The sequence below is a fragment of the Cryptomeria japonica genome, chromosome 4, assembly GCF_030272615.1.
Source record: "Cryptomeria japonica chromosome 4, Sugi_1.0, whole genome shotgun sequence".
NCBI lineage: Eukaryota > Viridiplantae > Streptophyta > Pinopsida > Cupressales > Cupressaceae > Cryptomeria > Cryptomeria japonica.
In genome coordinates, this window is record NC_081408.1 from 108,963,553 (window position 1) to 108,976,122 (window position 12,570).

The 12,570-nt window shown below is 34.0% G+C and overlaps 1 protein-coding gene across 1 annotated transcript in view; it reads left to right on the forward strand.

Annotated features, from left to right (window-relative positions):
* The window catches only part of LOC131874916 (trifunctional (S)-stylopine synthase/(S)-nandinine synthase/(S)-canadine synthase-like), a 47,077-nt gene extending 36,001 nt beyond the window's left edge, over window positions 1-11,076 (forward strand). Inside the window, exon 4 of the mRNA XM_059218871.1 lies at window positions 10,939-11,076. Within this exon, the coding sequence (XP_059074854.1) occupies window positions 10,939-11,076 (138 nt within the window). The remainder of the gene's footprint in view (window positions 1-10,938) is intronic.
* Window positions 11,077-12,570: the final 1,494 nt, after the last annotated feature.

Consider the following 12,570-nt stretch of genomic DNA (forward strand, 5'->3'; position numbering starts at 1 on the left):
GATAAATATTCTATGTGTAACCTAAGTAAAATTAAGTAAACTATTGCAAATATTACCTCAATTTTGGACAATTAGGTGGATCACCCTATTAACACTAGAAAACACCAATTTTTAAGACTAACCATATGCAAAGAGAAAGGGTTAGGTGCAAATGACTTGAAAAATCCAAGGATTTGAGATTTCAAGCTTCATGAGTTCTAGAAAAAAATTAAAAATATTATTTGAAGGATTCTCTATGGTGACAAAATGAGCAACAATGATGGGGGAACACCCATATGTGCTAATTGACTACTCAAAAGGATGCCCTAATATAAAATATAGATAACAAAGTGAATTAATTTAGGATCCAAAATAATAGCCAAATACATTATAACTTGTGATCCCAACTCCCAACAAATGACTAAAACTTCTACTAGAGATTAAGTTGATTAAGCTTAAGAAGATGGGGAGACAGTGACATGTAAACTTTGTGAAGCTTGTATATATAAAGAATCTTCTAAAATACTCTTGATGGAAAAATCTCCCTAGATTTTCATAGTGTCTCATATGGTAAGAAGGATACCAAAGTGAAGGCTAAGTTCCAATTCAAATTATCCATTTGCATTCCATAGGTAATCCATAATGAAATTATAAATTTTTTAAATATTCCTTCCCTTCTAAAGCTTTGATAATCTATTTAAAAAATAAATAAGTGCCTTATATGTGAATTGAGACAAAACTTCGACAAAAGAATAATGAGATAGGAAACATAAATCCTAGAATACTTGTTAGTGTGAATGTGGTTATTTCCTTTCTACATGTTAAGTTTAATTAAGTGTTAAGTTTGTTTTTCTTATATCCTAGGTGTCACTTTCTAGAAATAAGTTATGATGAGCAAATGTCTCATTATTTACTTTTACTCATTTAGATGTTTAATATTTACTTTGGGAATTTATTATTTGGCATTGAGCATTTAATATCTGCATACTTTGTCACACCATGTATATAAATTCAAGGTACTTGTGCATTGTATTATATAATAATAGATCATTTTCATATAGACTAATCATTTATCAATATTCATGCAAGTTCATGTTGTAGCACTCTCTTGTAGAAATCATCTTTCTTGGTCAATCCTTTTAAGTCTACAAATTCATTCAGGGTTAACTAGAATTTCAAAATGGTATTAGAGCTATGGTCTTGTAAAGCCCCTCTTATATTAGAGACTTGAGCTATTTGTAGATGAAATATTTTCATTGCAAGTTGATTTGGGTACTTTTTGGAGGAAATTTGAGCTCACCATTGAGTCAATGATAGTGGAGAAAGACCAGATTGGCTTTTGTTTCATCTAAATTTAACCATTTTTGTCAAATTTTTGAGGTTTTGAAGTTAAGCTATTTTTTTATTCTAGGAGGTAGCTAATCATTTGGAGCATATTGAGCCAAATACAACTCTTTCATTATGTCCAAAAGAACCAAAAACCCAAGAAACACCTATCAATTCATCAATATATGACATTTTTTCTCTGGGCATCAGATATTTTTCACCCATTTTGATGATTATACAAATCATGTACGAATTTTGTATAGTTCATACATATCGTATGGATAGGCAAGAGAAAATTATTTAACCTCCTCAACTATTTTTTTTGCATAGACCATTCAAGAAACATTTTGTTTTTAATCAGCTTTATCAAGTGACTTTATGCGATTTTCCTTTTTTAGTACAATCAATACTCATTAGTACATTTTTGTAGAATTGAAAATTGTCATTTTTTCTTCTGTTGGTAAACAGATTTGTCACTGCAGTTGTTTATTTGAAACTGGCCCTGTTTTCCTGAAGACCAATGACAAACGTTCCAACAGTTGGAGAGATTGGAATAAAACCACAATCCTCCTCTGCATTTGAGATGGGAACCTCCCTCGTATGATAGGGGTATTTAAGATTTTTATGTACTTTTAACTTGAAAGTACATAAAGGATAAAAAATTGAATTTAAACAAGATTAATAATAGAAACCCTACTAGAAGACATACGAATACCTAAACGGATTACTAATTCAACATACGAGAAATTAGTAACAATAACTTATGAATACATTCAAGACACACGAACTCAAATGCATTCTTCATTATTCTTTTTGAAAATATACAAGTTCAAAAACCCCTTAGTACAAAGGTATGAACATCAAAAGTTCTCACTTAGTTCCTCTACAAAATTTTGCAAAGTTTTTCCCTCTATAAGAGTATCCCTTTACAATCTATCTTTCCACCCCTTTATAACATCCTATGAGTAACTACCTTATAACCAACTTCAATCCTGGGTAAATAACTAACTCTTTTCTGCGTAAATTACAATGAGTTAATAACTTACACATTTATGCACAGAAGAAGTCAACTTTCTAACCTTTGGTTACAATGATTGACAAAAGTCACATTTACAAAAAGATAAGTTGAAACTTGTAACATAGATGAAAAATCAATTCTTGAATTATGTTGAGGCACTTATCCATCTTCATCCAGTTCATTTGATCTCGTAATCATCTCACCATCTAGCCCATAGGTTGGTATCTTGATCATTGAAACAAATTATTCATTTGCCAACATCTTTTGTTCAAGGACACACCCATTGTGATTACATCAACTACAATCCTTCAATGCCCTCTTGTGTGTTTTCCAATTGTCTTTGTAAAATCTTTTCTATTGTAAAATAACCCACATATCATCATTTTGACACAATATTAAATCAACATTGTTGAATGCCCTCATTCTATAGCTATCCCACATTTTACATACTTTTATAATAGGGTCATTGCAGCAACAACACATGACAAAATTTCACTTCTTTGTGCTTCAATGGATGTCACATTCTATTTCAAATTGCCTCACTTTAATGTACATAGAGGAGATGTTAGAAGAGGGATAGACTACAGAACAGCTGATTGCTTTTTTCTTGAAGGTTATAAAGCCCCTTTCATCGAATCCATTTCATCTAGCAATTTTTGTGTGCCATGAAGTAACATATCATTGATGCATTTAAAAAAAAAAATTCATGTCTTATATATGCTTCCACATTTTGCATACATGTCTACCAGAGCAGTTGCAACTACAACATCCGACTAAATTCCTCTATCCTTTGATGCTTTGATGAATGTCCGTGACCTGTTACAAAGGCTCCCATTTTACACAGACTGAAAGGATGCTTGCAAAGATTGTGGAATTCGGCCTTACACCTACCAATGGCATCCACTTGATAGTTTCTATAGTGTTTTCAAGAAATCCATTTTGTGCATATCCTGCAATCATTGCATTATATGAGATGACATCGATCTGAGACATTTGTCAACCAGTTCACATGTCGTGTCTAAGCTTCCATGATCTGCAGTTCACATGGCATTTTGTCAAACATTCTACTTGCATTGTCTATACTTCCACATTCTGCAGCATTGCCTATGCTTCCATATTCTGCAGCTCTTCAAACACTTCACGTGTATTGGCTATTTTTTCACATCTGCACTTTCCGCATTCTGTCAAACATGGCATGTTATGAGATGACATCAATTTGAGTTATTCAATCGAACAATTCGCATGTGTGCCGATATGCTTTGATGGATGTCAATACCCCGTTTCAAATCTTTTTTTCAACAAATCCATTTTGTAGATATCCTGTAATCATCATATTTCACCGAATGACATTTCTTTTGAAGCATATTGTCAAATGGTTTGCAGACCTTTTCTATGCTTGTACGCTTTGTAAATATTCTGCGATCAAAGCATGCCATGAGATAAAATTATTTTGAAACATTCTATCAAACAGTTCAATGTGTTGTCTACGCTTTTACATTTTGCATACATGTTGGCCAGGTTAGTTACAATATATTCATTATACTTTGGCGGATGCCGATACTTTTTTCAGAGCTCTCATTTCAGCACGGGCAGGGAGGATGCTGGCGTAGGTTACAGAATTTAGCTGTCATTAGCACCGAGTACATTTACTTGAAATTTTCTAAAGCTTTCTCATCAATTCTATTTTGTGCATATGGTGTAATCATTCCATGAAGAAATAATTCTCGTTCCTTGACTATGCATCCACATTTTGCTCGAATGTCTACCATAGCACTTTGAATAACAATAGCTAACAGAAATCCTATTATTTGAATGCTCTATTAATCATTAATGATATATGACTCTGCATTCTCACCTCCACCCGCTAATTGATGTTTCCCGGAAACCTTCTTCCCACCATTCATATGTGTGACTATCTACCAAAGCATTTCACACTATAACATCTTTCGCCCAAAAAACACTTCCATAATACTTTTCAATGCAGTGTTAATACTTTCTCTGTGGTCTTCTTGAAATTAGTTTTTTAAAACAGATTGGATTAAGAAGTTAGAAAAACTAAGCATCTGAGCATAAGGTTGGGAATGCTTTGTTTCCAAGCCACCCTAGCCTCTATGTGAGATGTTATGAATTTGAGTTAAGAATTCTCCAAAACGGAGCAGTCTTAACCTCTCTTGTGGAGGTTACAAATTTGGGTTAGTAATGTTCGAAAACGGAGCATTACTAATCTTTTTGTTGTGAATGTTAGGAAAATTTGTTTCCGGAACAAAAGAACACAAAGTGGGACGAGGGAAGAGGTAATAGAGACATTTTAAATTATTCTCTCACAAATCATCATAATGGACAAAGATGACAATTTAAAAAATATATAAAAAATTATTTATTTTTAAAAAATAATTTAAACATTTTTAATTAAAAACATAGTGAACAATTCGTGAAAATGTCCATAACTTTTGACTGGCAACAACATGGATCACAACCTCACTCATTATGTATACACACATATTTCGGCCTTCATTGAACATTGGGACCAATTTGAAGTTCAAATTTTGGGTATGTCAAATATGGGGCAATAGTTGACTTTGACTGGAGACAAGGACTACAAAGGACACATGATGAACTCAAAATCTTTGGTTTCGCAGGCCAGTGCACTATCCATTGGGCAATAGAGTCAAAGAGGAAACAACATAGGGAAAAGATGGAGAAACCAGACACAAACCAAAAATGGGACGAACACAATAGAAACTTCTAACTAAATATGTACATGGTAGGCAAATCCCACCTCATACTTCTCCATTATTGTCATACAAAACCATTCACAGGCTGAGAGAAATAGGCACCTTTGCGAAAAAGTGGTGTGCATCCATGTGACGCCTGTAAGCTAAGTAGGTTGGCAAGATCAACATGTATAAGATGAGAAATATCTTTGACCAATGAACAAAACAACCATATCTCATCGTAAATTTCTAGGATCTCTTGAATCAAATTGGTACCACCTTGAACATTATTGGCAATTTTTTTAATATTCTCAAGCATACCCATATCCTATATTTGAAGATCCCTCTGATAGTCTTGTTTGCAATAAATTAATCCATGAATTGGACAACCTTCATGTAATTTATGATGTGAAGAAACTTGAATAGACAAAACTATTGAATCATGCTCTTGAATATTCGCTTGAAAATAACCTGTAGAAATACATTCATTTGAAAACAAAGGATTGAGGTACACACTTTTAAAATAGGAGAAGTCGTCATTTAAAGCCTTTAAGCACCAATCTAGGATACAAACATTGTGAGAGGTGAATTCATTGGGCTCTTTCATTAGACCATCCATTACCTCATTTATCTCTACATTTTTTATATAGTTCCCAAAATTATCCTCTTGTATAGGTGTGTGTTCTTGATCTAAAGATTCAAAAAGAGGATTTCTTTGAACCTTGAATACTTCATAAGGCATAGATTGTAATTCCATCAAGATAGGGACATTTGTTGATATACCTTCATAGATTTCATTTTCAACCTGCTCATAGACATTTGCATTACATTTTGTGTTCTCTTGTCCCAATGATTCCTCTTCATCACACTCTTCATGAAATTTGAAAACTTCATACTCAGGTGGCATGTATGATAAAGAGTGGATGCTTGATGGTTCATCTTCTTTCACTCAGGGTTGATCTAGAAGTTCATTAAAAGTCTCCATTTTTTAAGATAAAGAATATGTCTGCAAAATTTTACCTATGGTTGTTTCTCCATTGGTCATATTCATACAAGTTTGTCCACTAGGTATCATACCTTTGATTTCCTTAGAAAAATTTTCATCCTCAACTGTTAGTGATGGATGAATGAGAATATCTTCTCCACATAGAAATTCATCAGAATAATTGAGACACCAAATTGGAATGAATACTATAGGATATTCTTCTTCGTGCATGCCTTCATCATTATTTTCAAGTTGGAGTTGTAAACAAGACTTGAAATCACTTGATACCTCTTCTTCAAGTTCCTTGTTCTTAGGTTGATGGAATATTTCTCCAATGCAATACTTATGACATGCTCCAACACTATCTTCTTTTTATTCTTCACATACTTTCTTTTGATCTTTCTTTTGACATATATCCTTGTGATCCGATATGGCTTCATATTCCTCAATACATGCATAATGTGATGGAGATTTTTCAAAACTTGGATCACAAGACGTCTCATTAGGAATATCTTCTCCCTCCTCTTTTTGTTCAATCTCTTGCAATGTTTGAAGCAATGAAGGATGCACTTTATCATGATCAAGTTTACTATTTCCATAGAAGCTTTTCATAAACTTGATATGTGAATCATTGAGAATCTGATTTTGTTGAGAAATAGGTGAAGGAGAATGAGCATCATCATTATTATTCAGTGTTGATTCAGGAATACAATCACAAGCAAAAATTTGGTTCGCTCTTCCATCTTTTTCCTCAATCTTTGGTAGAGTCTGGAGTAGAGAAGGATTAATTTTATGATGATCAAGTTTATTTCTATTGTATAAAATTTTCAAGAAGTTGACTTGTTCGGATTATCAAGACTTTGATTTTGTTGAGTACCTGGCTCAAGAGAAAGATCACTTTTGTCTTCATCTTTCTTGATTTTTGAGTTGGGTAAATTATCACAAGCAAGAAAACCGATCTCCTTTCCATCCTTTTCTTCAATATTTTGCAACACTTGATACAAAGAGGGATGAATCTTATCAGGAGTAAACTGCATGCCACCATAAAAATTCTTCAAGAATTCAACTTGTATGGGCTCATTAGGAACTTGCTTCTTTTGATATATATAGTCTTCATCATCACTTTCACTGTCACTTTTCAACTTTCCTTTGTCCCAAACCATTCTTTTGAATTCAATCTTTCAGACAAAGTCGCCAACCTTCATTCTGAAAAAGGTACCTTAAAATTTCTGAGGAACAAAACATACTGGTATTTCGATCCCCGGCAAAGTCGCCAAAAATCTGCTGGTAAACAGATTTGTCACTGCGGTCGTTTATCTGAAACTCACCTTGTTTGCTCGAAGAGCAGTGACAAACATTCCAACAATTGGAGAGATTGGAGTAAAACCAAAATCTTCCTCTATGTTTGAGAGGGGAAGCTCCCTTGTATGATAGGGGTATTTAGGATTTTTGTGTACTTTTAACCTGAAAGTCCATAAAGGAGAAAACAGAGAACTTAAACAAGATTAATAACAAAAACCCTACTAGAAGATATACGAATACCAAGTAGGATTCCACAAATGATAACAATTACAAAAGGGGTTTCCACCAAATAGGTTAGTCATGCAATGATGATGAAAGAAGTACAATAAACCTCGACATATAAAGAGATAGGTTGTACTAGCACATGCAAGTCAAGATACCATGAAATGATGTGTTTCATCAATAGATTTCACCAATGCCTAAAGGGATTACTAATTCAACATATGAGAAATTAGTAACAATAACTCATGAATACATTCAAGACACAGGAACTCAAATGCATTTTTAATTATTCTTTTTGAAAATGTATAAGTTCAAAAACCCCTTAGTACAAAGGTATGAAAATCAAAAGTTTTCCCTTAGTTGTGATGGTATGATGAAAGAGTAAGTATCTGGTAGAATACTTAGAGGGGGGGTGAATCGGTATACTGAAAAACTGATACAAAGTTCCAAAAGTCAAATTCAATCACACAAAGTAAACTTATCAACAAATAACTCTATCAAGATAACACCTCAAAATTACCAACATCAACCGATTTGACTGTTATGACAACTTAACAGTAAACAACTTCAATCTTGTAAACATCAACAATGCTTAATCATATCTCAACATATTCATCTCTCAATGCTTCTAGTTATCATGCCTTATCAAAAGTTAATCAAATCCACAAATAAGATCATAACCACAAAAACATTCACCACTTGACACAAATGTTTATACGTGGAAAACCCAAATAGGTAAAAACCATGATGAGATGAGAATCACAAGGATAGCTATCTAAACTCTTCTGAAGTTTGCCTTGTTAGGAGCCAAGCCTGTTAAAGCTTTACAATAAGTCTTATTAAGAACTAATTCCAGTTAGGAATCACCCGGTTAGGGGATTTACAAATATGCCTTGATGAAAAGCATGATACCCTGTTAGGAGTAACCTTGCTGGAGGATTTAAGAATCCAAGCTAATGGACCACCTTGTTAGAGGATTTAATAAGTAACCAAGCTTGTTAGAGCTTACCCGGTTAAGGGATTTCACTTCTATTGTAATAGTTAGAAAACAAAAGGTTTTCTTGATCTATCTGAATAACACTACATTTGCTTGATTAGATCCTTTTAAGCTTCAATCTGCCTTTACTCAAAGTGCAGATTCATTCACCGGTTAGGCAACTACACACTCAATAGGTTTCTAGCAATCTTTCCAAGAAATTTTACAAACAACTTCATCAACCTTAAATATAAATCAATTAGGTCGGTAACACAACAAAAACCTAACTCTCATCATCGAGATTACAAACAAGTCGGTACAATCTTGACTGTCAAAAATCATAACAATCTCTTCACATTCTTCAAGAAAATTCCAACCGCTCCATGATCATCGCTTCATTGGACTTTGTAACTCATCACGTTTATGCATTAGATGCAATTCACTTTTCTCCTTCCCTAGATAACAAACAAACATGCCAAAACAATCTGAACTTATCCTCGTACAATGATCAAACGTGTCTCCAGATCATTACAGCTCACCAAATAATAAACCAACAAACTTGATCGGTTAGGGTTTAACAAAAAACAACAGGTAGGGCTTACCAGTTATATTGCATAGAAAGGATTAACCCTTTACACCGGTTTACCGGTTCAACTCACAAACTTAGCATATCGATTTACAACATCTTCCACAAAGCTCTTCCTACCGGCTGCTAGCCATCAATAATAATATCAACAATAACATGAATACCATTACTGATTCAATTGACATCAATGATAACATATCATTAATGCAATCTATATGCAAAATGCCAACAAGTTCCTCTACAAAATTCTGCAGAGTTTTTCCCTTTGTAAGAGTATCCCTTTACAATCTATCTTTCCACCCCTTTATAATGTCCTATTAGTAACTACCTTATAACCAACTTCAATCCTGGGTTAATAACTAACTCTTTTCTACGTAAATTACAATGAGGTAATAAATTACACATTTATGCACAAAAGAAATCAACTTTCTAACCTTTGGTTACAATGAGTGACAAAAGTCACATTTAGGAAAAGATAAGTTCAAACTTGTAACATCAATGAAAAATCAATACTTGAATTATGTTGAGGCACTTATCCATCTTCATTCACTTCATTTCATCTCTTAATAATCTCACCATCTAGCCCATAGGTTGGTATCTTGATCATTGAAACAAATTATTCATTCGCCAACATCTTTTGTTCGAGGACACACCCATTGTGATTACATCAACTAAAATCCTTCAGTGCCCTCTTGTATGTTTTCCAATTGTCTTTGTAAAATCTTTACTATTGTAAAATAATCCACGTCATACTTTTGACACAATATTAAATCAACGTTGTTGAATGCCTTCATTCTATAGCTATCCCACATTTTACATACTTTTATAACAGGGTGATTGTAGCAACAACACATGACAAAATTTCACTTTTACGTGCTTTAATGGATGCCACATTCTGTTTTAAATTGCCTCACTTTAATGTACAAAATTGCCTCACTTTAATGTACATAGAGGAGATGTTAGAAGAGGGATAGACTACAAAACAGCTGATTGATTTTTGCTTGAAGGTTCTAAAGCCCCTTTCATCTCGCAATTTTTTTGCTCCATGAAGTAACATATCATTGATGCATGTCTTGTATATGCTTCCACATTTTGCATAAATGTCTAGAGTAGTTGCAACTACAACATCTAACTAAATTCCTCTATCCTTTTATGCTTTGATGAATGTCCATAACCTATTACAAAGGCTCCCATTTTACACAGACTGAAAGGATGCTTGCAAAGATTGTGGAATTTGGCCTTACACCTGCAAATGGAATCCGCTTGATAGTTTCTATAGCATTTACAAGAAATCAATTTTGTGCATAACCTGCAATCATTGCATTATATGAGATGAATTCGATCTGAGGCATTTATCAACCAGTTCACTTGTCGTGTCTAAGCTTCCACCATCTGCAGTTCACATGGCATTTTGTCAAACACTCCACGTGCAATGTCTATACTTCCACATTCTACAACATTGTCTATGCTTCCATACTCTCCAGCTCTTCAAACACTTCATGTTTATTGGCTATGCTTCGACATCTATAGATGTCGCATTCTGTCAAACATGGCATGTCGTGAGATGACATCAATTTGAGGCATTCAATCGAACAATTCGCATGCGTACCGATATGCTTTGATGGATGTCAATACCCCATTTCAAATCTTTTTTTCAACAAATCCATTTTGCAGATATCCTGCAATCATCACATTTCACCGGATGATATTTCTTTTGAAGCATAATGTCAAATGGTTCACAAACCTTTTCTACACTTCTACGCTTTGTAAATATTATGCGATCAAAGCATGCCATGAGATAACATTCTTTTGAAACATTCTGTCAAACAGTTCTATGAGATGTCTACGCTTTTACATTTGCAGACATGTCAGCCAAGGCAGTTACAACATATTGATTATACTTTGGTGGATGTCGATACTCTTTTCAGAGCTTTAATTTCAGCACAGGCAGGGAGGATGCTGGCGTAGGTTAACGGAGTTTGGCTCTCATAAGCACCGAGTGCATTTACTTGAAAGTTTCTAAAGCTTTCTCATCAAATCCATTTTGTGCATATGGTGCAATCATTCCACGAAGAAATAATTCTCATGCCTTGACTATGCATCCACATTTTGCATGGATGTCTACCATAACACTTCAAATAACAATAGCTGACAGAAATCCTGTTATTTGAATGCTTTGTCAATCATTAATGATCTCTGACTTTGCATTCTCACCTCCACCCGCTAATTGATGTTGCCCGGAAACCTTCTTCCCACCATTCATATGCATGACTATCTACCAAAGAATTTCACACTATAACATCTTTCAGCCAAAAACCACTTTCATAATACTTTTCAATGTAGTGTTCATACTCTATCTGTGGTCTTCTTGAAATTAGTTGTTTTTTAAACTGATTGGGTTAAGAAGTTAGAAAAAATAAGCATCTGAACATAAGGTTGGGAATGCTCCGTTTCTAATCCACCCTAACCTCTATGTGGGAGGTTATGAATTTGAGTTAAGAATGTTCCAAAACAAAGTAGTCTTAATCTCTCTTGTGGAGGTTACAAATTTGGGTTAGTAATGCTCGAACCTTTTTGTTGTGAAGGTTAGGAAAATTTGTTTCTCGGAGAAAAAGGACACAAAGTGGGATGAGGGAAGAGGTAATAGAGACATTTTAAATTATTCCTCACAAATCATCATAATGGACAAAGATGACTATTTAAAAAAAATATTAAAATTATTTATTTTTGAAAAATAATTTAAATATTTTAAATTAGAAACATAGTGACTGATCTGTGAAGATGTCCATAACTTTTGACTAGCAACAACATGGATCACATGCTCACTCATTACGTATAAACACATATTTGGGCCTTCATTAAGCATTGGGACCAATTTGAAGTTCAAATTTTGGGTATGTCAAATATGGGGCAACACTTTCCATAGTCGACTTGTTTTTGGTTGATCTAAAAAACATTATTAGTTGAAGTTATTACTAATGTTGGGGGTCCATGGTTTAAATTTGATGGTTTGTGATTATATTTTGGAGGTCATGCTTTAAATATCTATGGTTGTTATTGATTCTTGGTGGTAGTGTACACATTCTATGCAGGTAGGTCACATTGGTCCTTTCTTGAGTCAACACCCATTTTTTACTAACACTACAATTATACACAGGCCTCTACTAGATGCTTTTCTAGTGGCATAGTTTTACAAACCACCACCACCTCCTACCTTAACACCACTTTACCTAACTTGTTTCTTGCATCCAACCATATTGAGCCCCTTATCTAGGGTCTTTGTCAGATGCCTAAGCCCTTGGGGTTTATTTTTTATTGACTATTCCCATCCATTTCCATATTCGTGATTGAGAGCTGGTGCTAGGGGGATTTATAACCCTTTATATAGGCTCCATACAATCCTTTATTTATGGAGAATAACTTGGGCATACACAGTTGTTTTTTCTAAAAATGATAAATTGT